The sequence below is a fragment of the Oreochromis niloticus genome, linkage group LG23, assembly GCF_001858045.2.
Source record: "Oreochromis niloticus isolate F11D_XX linkage group LG23, O_niloticus_UMD_NMBU, whole genome shotgun sequence".
In the NCBI taxonomy this organism is placed as follows: Eukaryota; Metazoa; Chordata; class Actinopteri; order Cichliformes; family Cichlidae; genus Oreochromis; species Oreochromis niloticus.
Window position 1 is genome coordinate 12,852,806 of NC_031986.2, and position 11,766 is coordinate 12,864,571.

Here is an 11,766-nt window from a genome sequence, read left to right on the forward strand (position 1 = left end):
AACACTTGAGTTAGATAACAAAACTTTGAAAGACCTTCGGAAAGAACAATTGCTCAAAACCACTTCAAAAAATTATAAAAAAAATTCTGATTTGAAAGCAGAAACAGTAAACAGTTGCCCTGCTTTGGCCTCTCCTGACAGAATAATCTGTCTCTTTACCTGTTAAACGGTTTTGTTTTTACCAGACGACTTTGCCTACCATGAATCTATATTGTGTGTTTTTCAGACCTTTTCAGTAAAATACAGCCGTCTGCCTGATGAAAGCGCTTAAACCAAAGCCTTGGGCTCTTCTGATTTTTCTATTTCGTGCCGACATGTCTCGTCTGCCCTCCGTCCACCAGCCTTTGAGTCTGAAATCGATTTCAGTGCCCATCTTTGAAGGATGTCTCAATTCCTAAAGTACATTTCCACTAGAGATGAGGAAGAAGAGAGGATGTTTGCCTGTTGAACTATCCATTCCAGGACTGTTTTTGGCTCCTGTGAAAGAGAAGCAAACAGCTAGACCCATTCTGTGACTTTCTGAATAGAATAAGGAGCATGCTTTTTTGAAAAAAATCCTTATTTCCTCTGTCTAAAACAAGCTGAAAACAAGATAACTTGCAGGGAATGAAAAGCCAGAGTCAATCTGCTGATTGACTCTGGCAATGAAAAAGACAAAGAAAAGAAAAGAAAAAACAACAACAGATGGGTGGAGGTTTTGTGTTCACAACCAGAGCTGTGTGCCTGAGATGACCTGGCATGAGATGACCATATTGGGGATATCCCCTCTCACTGGTGTCCTAGTGACCTAAGAGTAGAAAAAAACGCTGACACTGAACCTTTAGAGCAGCCTGAAGCCCGAGGTTTTGACTCACAAGGATTACTTGTATATACATTGACATCATTATTTATTTAAACTTTGGCCATATTTAATATTAGCAACCACTGTTATAAAAGTATACATATGACAGATAATAAGAAAAAAGAAGATAAACTGCAGCTTATGGATGTAAACAATCATTATATTAGCAAAGTCTGAAAAACTCGCTCTGATCAGCAGATTTGAGACATCTTTTGTGGATACAACGTGTTCACTTCACCTGGAAACAGCAGAGTTAGAGACAAATAAAGTTCAACATTTAATTTAACATTAATATATTCAAAGTAGGTGAATAATCTTACTTTGAAGGTACACATTTATATGTGATTAAAGTTTAAGTTGGTCTAACAGCAACACATCACAGTACAAACTTAAAAGAAACTCAAAGCCTGCTTAAATGCACGAGCTTCCCGATTGGCTGTCTATCTGCTAACGTATGTGACAGGCAGCTTGTGACTGGCTGTTTCTATAATGATGCAGGTATGACTCATCTTCTATTCTGAGTCAGAGTTGAAGAGGGGTCCTGACCTTTCATCTCCTTGGTGACCGTTGTGATGTCACCGCACCTCCTTGCTGTCATCATCCTCTTCTGGCTCCCTCTGCCTCTGTCACTAATCCACACAGGTTGGTTGGCATCACAGGCGAGGAGAGCAGTGACATAAAAGCTCAAAGGCTGGGGACATTCAGTTTATCTCTGCGTGAGTAAATGATGTGCCCACTCTCCACCACACAGTCACTACCAGGCAATTACTATTAACCCTGCCTCTGCTGACTCTGATAACAGGCCAGAGCGCATTCATTCATGGCCAGTAGACACGAGTGGCTGTCCACTGCTGATTTTCATGAATATCCATTCATACTTTTTTATCACTGACTTTCATATCCAAGCTCTGTTGATGTCAGAGCTGGTAGTAAAAATAATGAAAGCAATGAGTGAAAATAAATAAGGGAACATATATTTGGTACATAAACAAACAAATTAAATAAATTGTGCACCTGAACTTTTGCCCTATGCCAGGTGGGATACGTTCCATCCCCCTGTCACGATAAACTGCATAAGCAGTTAAGAATATGGATGGAGGAAAATAATACAGAAAAAAAATGGAAACAACAGGTACAAACAGGGAAAATAAATCATAACAAATGTATGTTAACACAAAGGCAACCTCAAAAAGCAATGCAGTGGAGCATTGGTTTGTACTTTTAGCTCACTGCCAGAAATTCCTGGGTTCAAATCCACCGTCTGACCTTTTTCTCTATGTGGGGTTTGCATGTTCTCACGGTGTCTGCGTGGGTACTCCGGCTTCCTCCCACCTGAAAACATGCAGTGTCTTTGGACTGTGGGGTTGTTTTGATTGGAGATTATAAGTGGGCCACATGTGTTAGTGCGACAGATCAGTGACACATCCAGGGTGTGTCCAGCCTCTTGCCCCATGGCAGCTGGACTCTGCTCCAGTGCCCCAGAATTGGATAAGCAGAAGAAAATGAATTATTTGAGTTAATGCCTACATTTGTTAATGCCTACAAAATTATTTTAGTGCACATAATGGCCTGATAATTTATCTGTTGAGATGATTATTATTTCTAATTTTGGCACTTTCTGTGCTCTGTACCCACTGACCAATATGTCACAATCTATGCCCAACTAGTGCCACAAGTAATGTATTGAGAGATGAGAGATGAGTATATCAGTCGTTTGGACTCACAATACCTAAAAATGAAAATATGTGCTCCTCCTTAGTTTACAAGAAAAATCCCAGGTGCTTCAGTTTGTCCCAACAATACCTTCTGTCATCTTGATCAGTAACAATGACAGAAATATAAACAGGTAATCACGGAATGATCATTAACTGAATATCTTTTCGCTGTAAACAGCATAACACTGAGGGTTTATGAGAAGAAAATCTAATTATAACTTTAAAGCTAAGATCTGTAATTCTCTGAAGATGTTGATCTCTGTGTTTATATATAAAGCGTATGGGGTTCTGTGGCTGCTTGTTGGTGGCAACTGGGTGGAGCAGTTGATGGTCACAGGGTGGACAGAGCGGAGTGATGGAGAGCAAGCACATATCCAATTTTCCATTATGTCTGTACGAATAGCCGGAGATAGATTGGTGAGTATGAGTAGCGAAGTCTGTAAGAAGCCCAGTATTTTTCCTCCCTGCTGGAGTCTGACTTATTTTCTGTCTCTCACAGTCTTGCTTTGCACCGTCTGCCTTTTTAGATGTCTCTCGCTGATCATAAAGTTCAGAAGTTCAGACAAAAGGGGAGATGCATAGGAAAAAGCACGGAGACATGGTCGAGTAATGCCAAGACTGTAATGAAAGCCACCCTCATTCTTCGCACACTGTTACATCATCCACACACTCCAACAACAAAGCCAAGTCGAAGTGTTTCTCACACACCGATGAGCTCTGCTGACTGGAAGGATTCCAGTGTTGATGAGTAAATTATAAATGGAAACATTAAAGCACAAAAATGACCTTGTAAAAATAAATATGTGATTTTCAATCGTCCTGTGGCAAAGATATTGGCATATCTTCTGCTATACTAGTCTTTCTCTTTTCAGAGAAGTTTTTTCCACAAGATTTTACAATTTACTGACAAAAAAACCCCGTAAAGGGATTGAGGTCAGGTCTTTGTGGAGGTCACTCAACTCCTTCCACACCAAAGTGGGTAGTTAAATATGTAATGTCCAAACTGCACATTTGCAAGACTATGATGTCTGCACCAAACCAAATGACTGTACTGCCCCCTGCTGGTGGATGAAACATATTTTAAAAAACCCAACATTTTTTTTTGTGAATAGAAAATAAATGCAAATGCTTGTGTTTGCAGCTAATAAACATACATACCAGACTAATAACGTTAACATATTGTATTAGTGCCTTCAGTCATCTTACATCATTTCTAGGGCGTGGTATCTAAAGTTCAATCTGATTATCTAGAGCCACTCCTAATGCCTATAACCACTGGGACCACTTTGGACTTTACCTTCCACATCTGCTCCAGTTGGTACTTCTCTATTATCTCATGCTCCTTCTTCCTGATGTTGCTGATAGATTGCCACATCTATCACATTTGTGGTCTTCTGTTCCTTGTCAACCATCACTGTGTCTGGTTGGTTGGCCAGTAGCCGTTTGTCTTTTTTTTAACTGGAAGTCCCACAGGACCTTAGCCCTGTTGTTCTCAACTACCTTTGGGGGTGTCTCGCATCAGGACTTGGGGACTTCTGGTCCATATGGGGCAGACATGTTCCTGTACACTATCCCAGCCACTTGGTTGTCCCTCTCAGTGTTCATGGTTCTTTTATTCTGCTACTTTATGTTGGATAGTCTTCATGGCACCTTTGCACAGTCTGCAGCTTGGGTCCTGCCAGATCTGGTAGATTTTTGACTCTATGAAACTGGCTTCTGAGGCCTGTTCTTGTGCTGCCATGATCAGAGCCTCTCTGCTGTCCTTTAAGCCACTGGTACCTACTTCCTTTATCTGTCAATGGTACATCCCATGCAGGGCTTGGTCATCTATGACAATTCCTCCTCCTTTACTTCATCGCCATCTGTCTTCAGCTGCCTTAGGCTTTCTTGGAGTAGCTCATCTCAGGGGGGTGTTTCTGATGTATTCATGGATACTGACACTTACTAATCCTCTCCTTCCCTCTTTCTGTAATGCCTCAGGCTGGACTTTAGGTGGAGACCTCTCTGTGTTGTGAGATGCTTTTGTGTCTTCAGATAAGTGGCATCCATCTCCTCCCGTGGCCAGATTCCAACTGAGTATCTGATGACTGGTAGGATGTATATATTGATGGCTTGGATTCTGCTGACTTCTCAGGGCCTGTCTTACCTTTTGGAGGTATTTGGCTGTGGCTAACCTTTGTGCATCTTTATCATTGCTTCCATTGGCCTTTGGGATACCCATGTACTTGTAAATGTCCTGTATATCTGCTATCCTCCCTTCTGGTAGCTCCACCCATTCAGTCTGGATCACCTCTCCTCTCTTTGCAACCCTTCGACCACATTTATCCAGTCCAAATCAAATCCTGATGTTCTTGTTGTAGATCCTCGTTAGATAGATCAGCGAGTTAATGTTTCGGTCACTCCTGGGATGCAACTTGATGTCATCCATGTGCAGGTGGTAGCTGACGGTCACTCCACTCCTGAATCTATAACTGGATCCACCCTCAGTAATGAGCTGGCTTACGTGGTTGAGGCCTATGCAGAACAGCAGTAGGGACATTGGAGCTGGTCTCTGGTGTTGTCTTCCACAGTCCCATTAAGTTCTGAATAAATGTTATTAGTGTACTATTAGCCTTTACAAGTATCCATATGTGGGGCACTGAGTCGTAGGCTTTCTAGCAGTCAGTTCAGACACCACTCAAGTGTATTGCAGCAACTCATGTGATTGTGTACATGCCTAGACATGGGCATTTTGATCTCATGATCAAAATGGGAAAGAAACGTGATTTTACTGATTTGAGTTGACAGGAAGGCAACTCAATAACCATTTTTTACAACTCTGAATTTACAATGCATTGAACCTTACAGCAGATGGGCTACAGCAGCAAAACTGAGGCTACAATTTGCACAGGCTCAAAAAAACTGGACAAATGTTACCTGGTCTGATGAATATTGATTTGGCCCAATTAACATGAATGTAGGAAAGGTACATGTACATTCTGCCTTGTACCGATAATTCAGTGGTAGTTTAATGGGGTGAACGATATTCCTTTTATGTATTATTTAAATACCACAGCAGATCTTAGTTGCTGCTAACCATTTCCGTGCCTTTATGACCACACTGAACTCATTTTCTGATAGCAGCATAACACATGATGTGTGACAGAGCTCAGATCATCTCAAACTGGTTTCTTTAACATGGCATTGAGTTCACTGTACTCAAATGGCCTCCACAGTCATCAGATCTCAATCCAACAGAGCACATTTGTGATGTGGTGGAGCAGGAGATTCACAGAGTTGACAAATTTGCAGCAACTGTGATGCTGTCATGTTAATATGGACCAAAAGAGTCAGTGAAGAATGTTTCCAGTAGCTTTTTGAATGTATGCTATGAAGAATTTAGGCAAAAAAGACTCCAACCCAGTAGTATCAAGGCATAACTAATAAAAAGTGTCTGGTGAGTTTATATTTTTTATATCCTGGTCTCATCACCCATAAATCCAGAAACCCAGACGTTGCACGATAACTCTCAATCTGGATGTGAGATACGGGAGATATCTGATACTAAAAGAACTAAAGTAAAAAAAACAAACAAACAACAACAACAACAACAACAACAAAAAAAACATTATACACTACAGTTTTTTTCCCATGGGGGTTTGTTTGCTGTTGTCACCACTGCATGGTCTTAGATCTGGTCAGTTTCCTGGTCAGAGCGTGACGAACAGTCAACATGTAGGAGCGACGGTCAGGCAGAGGGCGCTGCTGATCCAACACCAACCTGTGGCACACACACACACACACACACACACACACACACACACACACACACACACACACACACACACACACACACGCGCACACACACACACACACACACACACACACACACACACACACACACACACACACAATCAAACAGCACATGAAAAAGAATCATAAAATCCTCTGGGCTCTAATAGTACACATAAGAGAGATTTTGTAAATATTGTTTTTGCTTTCCAGTATCTTTCAGGAACTTTCTTATCACCATCTATAAGAAAATCTTTTGTACTATCTTTGTTTATTGCAGTATGACAGGGCGCAGTCCATCAAGAGCAGCACTGACTATTGTTTTGAGTATATTTAATTAATAAAAATGTTGCATTCAGTTTAGAAACACTGAAAACACGCTTAAAATCTGACTGGCATGGATATCACATGTCTGACAAAACACAGAAGAAACAAACCTGACGAGCTGAAGCACTGCTGCTTCCACTGCTAGGACTGCTTCAGCCACAGACAACTCTCTGAAACCACACCTAAACACAGAACATAATCAATGGCTCATTTAGTTAGCATGCAAGGAAATAGTTTTTACTTACTTTATTTAACACTCAGACTTTGCAGGCACCATATAGTGGAATTCAGGCTGAGCAGAATTGGTGTCCAATACATACACTACTATACATAAATATTTAATTCTGTAACAAAAATGTGAAATTCATTAATAAAATATTGACCATGTAGTCAAAAAACCTTGTTTCCATATAATTTATAGTAGACTAAATGCTGTGTGCCTCACCATCCCTCCATGTGTACATTATACATGAAGTCAGAGGGAGTAACAGCAGAAGCTCCAGCTCAGAGCACAGCATGAATCAGTGACAGCAAATATGGCATGGATTACGTCAGAAACAGCATAAAAGGAGGCGCTGGGGTTGCAAAGTGGTTTGCAGATGGACAGCAAAGACGGGCAGGCTAAAACAGCTTCAGCTGGGATTTACCAGCTGGTTGTGTACAAGAGTATCAGCTTACGATTACAGCCCAGCTTGACTGAACTAACATTATTCTTAATCAATGACAAAGTTATTTTATTATCAAGTATAACAAAGACAAGAAAAGCATTGTACAGTATTGCCATGGACATATGAAAACATGAGCACTCAAACCTTAAATCCTTGGCTAGTCTCTGTCCTTCGTCTGTTGTCACCTGCCTGCCGATTTCCAAATCTGCCTTATTGGCTACCAGCACCGCGGGAACCACTGACACAGAGACACACAAAGTGAAGTGACAATAAACCATCATGATGACCCTATGGCACGCAGTTTGGAGTCATTCTGTCAGCACACTACTAACAGAAGACAGGGTGGCACAACCAAACATGGAATGTACGTCCACTCAATCTGTGAATATGTGGGTGTGTTTATGTGTGTATGTAAAGGTGAAAATAGACACATATCAAAGAGAGACAGAACAGAGGCCTGATGTTTGTGTGGAGAACAGACTGTTAGTTCAGTTTTCAGCAGCCGTTTTCTCATACAGATCAAAATATCTCCCCACCCAGATTCTGCTTGGTTTGGTCAATGAGCGTCTTGAGTTGTGGGACCTCCAGGAAGCTGAAGCGCTGTGTGATGGAGTACAGCAGCAGAAAACCATCAGCCCAGCGAATGGAAGACTCCAGAGAAGCTACAGAGGTCTCCTAGAGGAGAATATATCATCAAAATGTTTTCAGATTTATTCATAAACAATAGACACAGCTGGATATATGTTAACAGGCTAACACTGTCACACTAACATCTACTTCACCATCTCACCTGACAAGCTTGTCTTCGAACAGGGCAAAACATTGGGTTACTTAACGTAATCCCTGGTTCTTTGATAACAGAGTGAGGTGTTTCACTACGCCAAGGCGATTCCCATAGTGAAATGAAGTTAGAAAAAGAACCTAGAAACTTCTTGCTATGGGGTGGCCAATACAATACCGGACTCCCTAGCTAATATTTCTTTATTTTTAAAAATTCTGTGTATAGTATTAAAAACAAGAAAACACAATGAAAGGCACAGTCCAATGAGAAAAACAAAAGGTGTAAGTACAATCCCTGAAGATTCTTAGACTCCATATACGACAATGTGAAATAAACATAAATTTATATATTATGAACATATTATACATACTATATCTGAATAGGAGGAGGTAGATGTTGAACACTTATTGAGCCCTACTCCTCTGATCGTTGGAAAGTTAGTTAGTGTTCTGTGTCCTACCAACACTTAGTCCATGGTTGATGGAATTTAACTTATATGATGTCTTTTTAACTTTTAGCTAGTACCTAAAGCACCTTTACACTCCAAGCTGCATCCACAGGTATTTTTATTTTATCACTCATACACGACAAAAAGGTGATCATCAGTATCTTTCCCAAGCACAACATACAGATGCAGGAGCTGGAAACTGAACTACCTACTGGAAGAATTAGGAAACAAGCAAGAAGTGTAATGGGTGTAACAACTGAAACAAATGGCCTTACTTGTACAACTACACTGCAGACTGTGGAGGACCAGGAGTGACAAAATGAATGAACTAAATACATAATTAAAAAATTAATTTAACATGGAATTCATTCATTAAAACAGGAAATAAATAAAACATTTTTCTTAAGTTTTAAAAGAAATAATTTGCTATTTAATTGATTAATTATATATTTAGAATTAAATTCAAATTCAATTACTTAATGACACAGTCAATTAATTATTTAATGATGCAATTAGTTAATCTATTTTGGCACTTTTGACCCTCCATACAAAGCCCTGTTTGCAAATTATTTAAAAACAAAAACAACAACAAACCCCCTCTAAAGTTGACTTCCACTCTGGAGATCAAAAAGCATTTGAAAATTTGCAAAATAAATGCTTTGATTTGAAAAACATAAAAAGTAATTTGGACACAGCAAAAATGTAGCCTTTAAAAAAGCTACAAATAAAAGGCAATATTTACCTTCCAAGTTAAGTCCAGAATCTCCAGATCGACAGCTTCCTGATCCACCACCCGGCTGCATTTGTAGTTCACCTCTGAAGAACACACACACACAGACACACAGAGAACTGTGTCACTTTTTAAAATCCTGCCAGTGAAGGGCTCAGGTAAGTTATGTTTACTCTCAGCAATGCAAAAATATTTATCCAAGGCTTACCCTTTTTATGGTCGTATTCACCAATAAATCGCTTGGTTATGAAACGAACACACAGCGCTGGAGACACAAAACAGACACAGTGGCTGAAGGCGAGAAGCATATTTCTAACACATTCTGCACAGTCGCACACACACAAAGTTCCTTTTAGCCATTTGAATCTGATCTAAAGCATCCTGTGCTCACGTCACGCCTCCTTATGTGAGTGTTGCCTTCAGAACGACCTCTTAGTGACTTTATTTAATTAAATGCATAAGTGCTTCCTTTGTGTTTGGGTGGAAAGAGCCCGAAAGGCTCGTGTCTGTTTGACTTTCATGTCTGCTATTTAAGGCCTTGCTGTATTTTAGCAGGATGCATTAAAAGGTTAAACACGCTTGTTTAAACCATCACTTGAGCCTTTACACCTGGAAAAACACTGAGTTTACTTTCAGGCATGCTGCCCACCACTGTCACAATGAAATCCCAGCATGCAGACTTTGTTGACATTGTGCATAGATGTTTTGTTCCCTGTAATTTACTCTGGTCCTTCTAATATGAAGGAAATTAATGGAATTTGATGTGTGAGCCGACAGCTAAATTTGGCAGTGCTATTTTGTAGTTTGCTATTCGCAGTAATCATTATACTGTAAGAATGTATGATAATTTTTACTCATCACACGTCTTATTTTTCCTCAGTTATTTACGTAGGAATATGTGTAATATTAAAATGTTATGGGTGTGTTGTAATGTCTCTATAACTGTGTCATGATTCTGTCTTCTCAGTGCACAAAAGCAGCTGAGCTCATAGTCGAGAGCACAAACATTTGAAATGAAAAGCAACAAGTTTGTCTATTACACTCAACTGAAGACGAGCTATTTTTAGAGCTGGACAAAAGTAGCAGGAGGAGGTACATGTCAGTATAGGTTTTCCATTTTTAGCAAAAACCTTTAAACCGTGGCTCGCAGTTAACCCTAAACTTAACCTCTTTCATGCACTGATGAGATGTTATCTGATTCAGAACTTACAAAACATGTCCCCCTCTCTGCGTGCCTGTGCTTTTCAGCTGCTTTGTGCTTTGTCTCCAGCTTACCTGTTTTCCCAGTGTTCTGAGCTCCCAGAATAAGAAGTTTAACTGGAACCATTTTCCTGTTGTAGCCAAGATTAGTCCAGCGTGTGCCCCGCTGTTTGTCCCTGATTGACGCCCTGCAGGGAAGAGCAGAGGATGCTGAGCCAGCTTTGGGAGACAACAAAAGTAAATGTCAGAATAATAAAAACCGCACACAGTCTCAAAGAACTGAGAAAGAGCACGGACAATGAAGCTATAAACTGAATAGAAAACTTACTACTGCAATAGTACTGACCATAAAGTGAAAATAAACTCCAGATATGGGGAGTAGTAAAAAAAAATAAATGAACTCGCTGCTCGGTCTTAGACACTGAGCAGGCAGAGAGTGGAGAGATGAGACTGTCTCCTCTTCTCTCCTGTGTCCCTTTCCCCTCTCTCTCTCTCTCTTAGGGAACGGCATATAACAGGAGCCATTTGTCTGTGGGAATGGCGTCCAACTCTGAGCGCAAATCCTATTTTGGATCCATTGAGAACACACACACAGGCACTCCTTTAACTACTTAATCACATCAAAAGCTCGCCTCTATCTACAGAACTTCTTTGACACCAGATATTGAGCCAGAGTCCAGAGTGATCTCAAGCCTCGCTATAATAACTTTGAGACTCAGGTGAGTGCCTCTGAGTGCACACACTTCAATTTCAGAATGTCAAGTGGGCTGGGGAGACGTTTTTGGAACAAGTGGGCCGAGACCATATTTTGGAGCTCAAGTGTTTCTTAGAGTTTATTTTTCTGTCTGTTTTAGAATGAGTATTAAAAAACTTTTAAACAGCTACATTTCAGAAGGAAGATGTGAAGCCCATCGTGCTTTTCTTTACCTTCTGCCATCCAGATATACTGCTTCAATGCTGGATGCTCATATAAAACATGAAGTCAACCTGTGAGCCAAAAGCTCAGGCTTCACATATTGTTTTGTGCACTTGGATTTACATGCCATAGAGATAGGACGTCCTTATATGGTCATCTCAGTCACAGCACCTGCAGTCTTTTGTTTGTGATGGGCAGCCAATCAGAAGAAAGGAAGGGAGACAAGCTAAAACTTGTTTTCAACAGTGGATCAAGTAAGGAGCCGCACCGCAAAGTAGTGTAAATAAGTAATAAATAAGGATTATTTTAAACTCAGAACATGCAGAGCTCCTACAGGAGTCCAAAGCTAAAACGAGGGTGTTGTAATTG

At 40.4% G+C, this 11,766-nt stretch overlaps 1 protein-coding gene and 1 long non-coding RNA gene across 2 annotated transcripts; one reads left to right on the plus strand and one right to left on the minus strand.

Annotated features, from left to right (window-relative positions):
* The first annotated feature begins 1,318 nt into the window (after positions 1–1,318).
* Positions 1,319–11,659, plus strand: LOC112843888 (uncharacterized). The gene is made up of 6 exons (XR_003216426.1): positions 1,319–1,483; positions 7,863–7,992; positions 10,249–10,373; positions 10,552–10,718; positions 10,983–11,200; positions 11,423–11,659. It is a non-coding gene; the product is annotated as an uncharacterized LOC112843888 (long non-coding RNA).
* zgc:110699 (ras-related and estrogen-regulated growth inhibitor) lies at positions 3,034–10,654 on the minus strand. The gene is made up of 7 exons (XM_013264512.3): positions 10,557–10,654; positions 9,490–9,546; positions 9,294–9,367; positions 7,859–7,997; positions 7,467–7,560; positions 6,765–6,836; positions 3,034–6,316 (listed from the first exon to the last, which is right to left on the minus strand). The coding sequence occupies exons 1-7, from the start codon at positions 10,606–10,608 to the stop codon at positions 6,208–6,210; spliced, it is 597 nt and encodes a 198-aa protein (XP_013119966.1). The 5' UTR covers positions 10,609–10,654; the 3' UTR covers positions 3,034–6,207.
* Positions 11,660–11,766: the final 107 nt, after the last annotated feature.

Coding starts and splice junctions, on each gene's coding strand:
- zgc:110699 (XM_013264512.3), bottom strand. CDS start 10,608: ATGGTTCCAGTTAAACTTCTTATTCTGGGAGCTCAGAACACTGGGAAA. Junction 9,547..10,556: donor TCAGAACACTGGGAAAACAG/GTAAGCTGGAGA, acceptor TTGTGTCTCCAG/CGCTGTGTGTTCGTTTCATA. Junction 7,998..9,293: donor TTCTGGACTTAACTTGGAAG/GTAAATATTGCC, acceptor ATTCTCCTCTAG/GAGACCTCTGTAGCTTCTCT.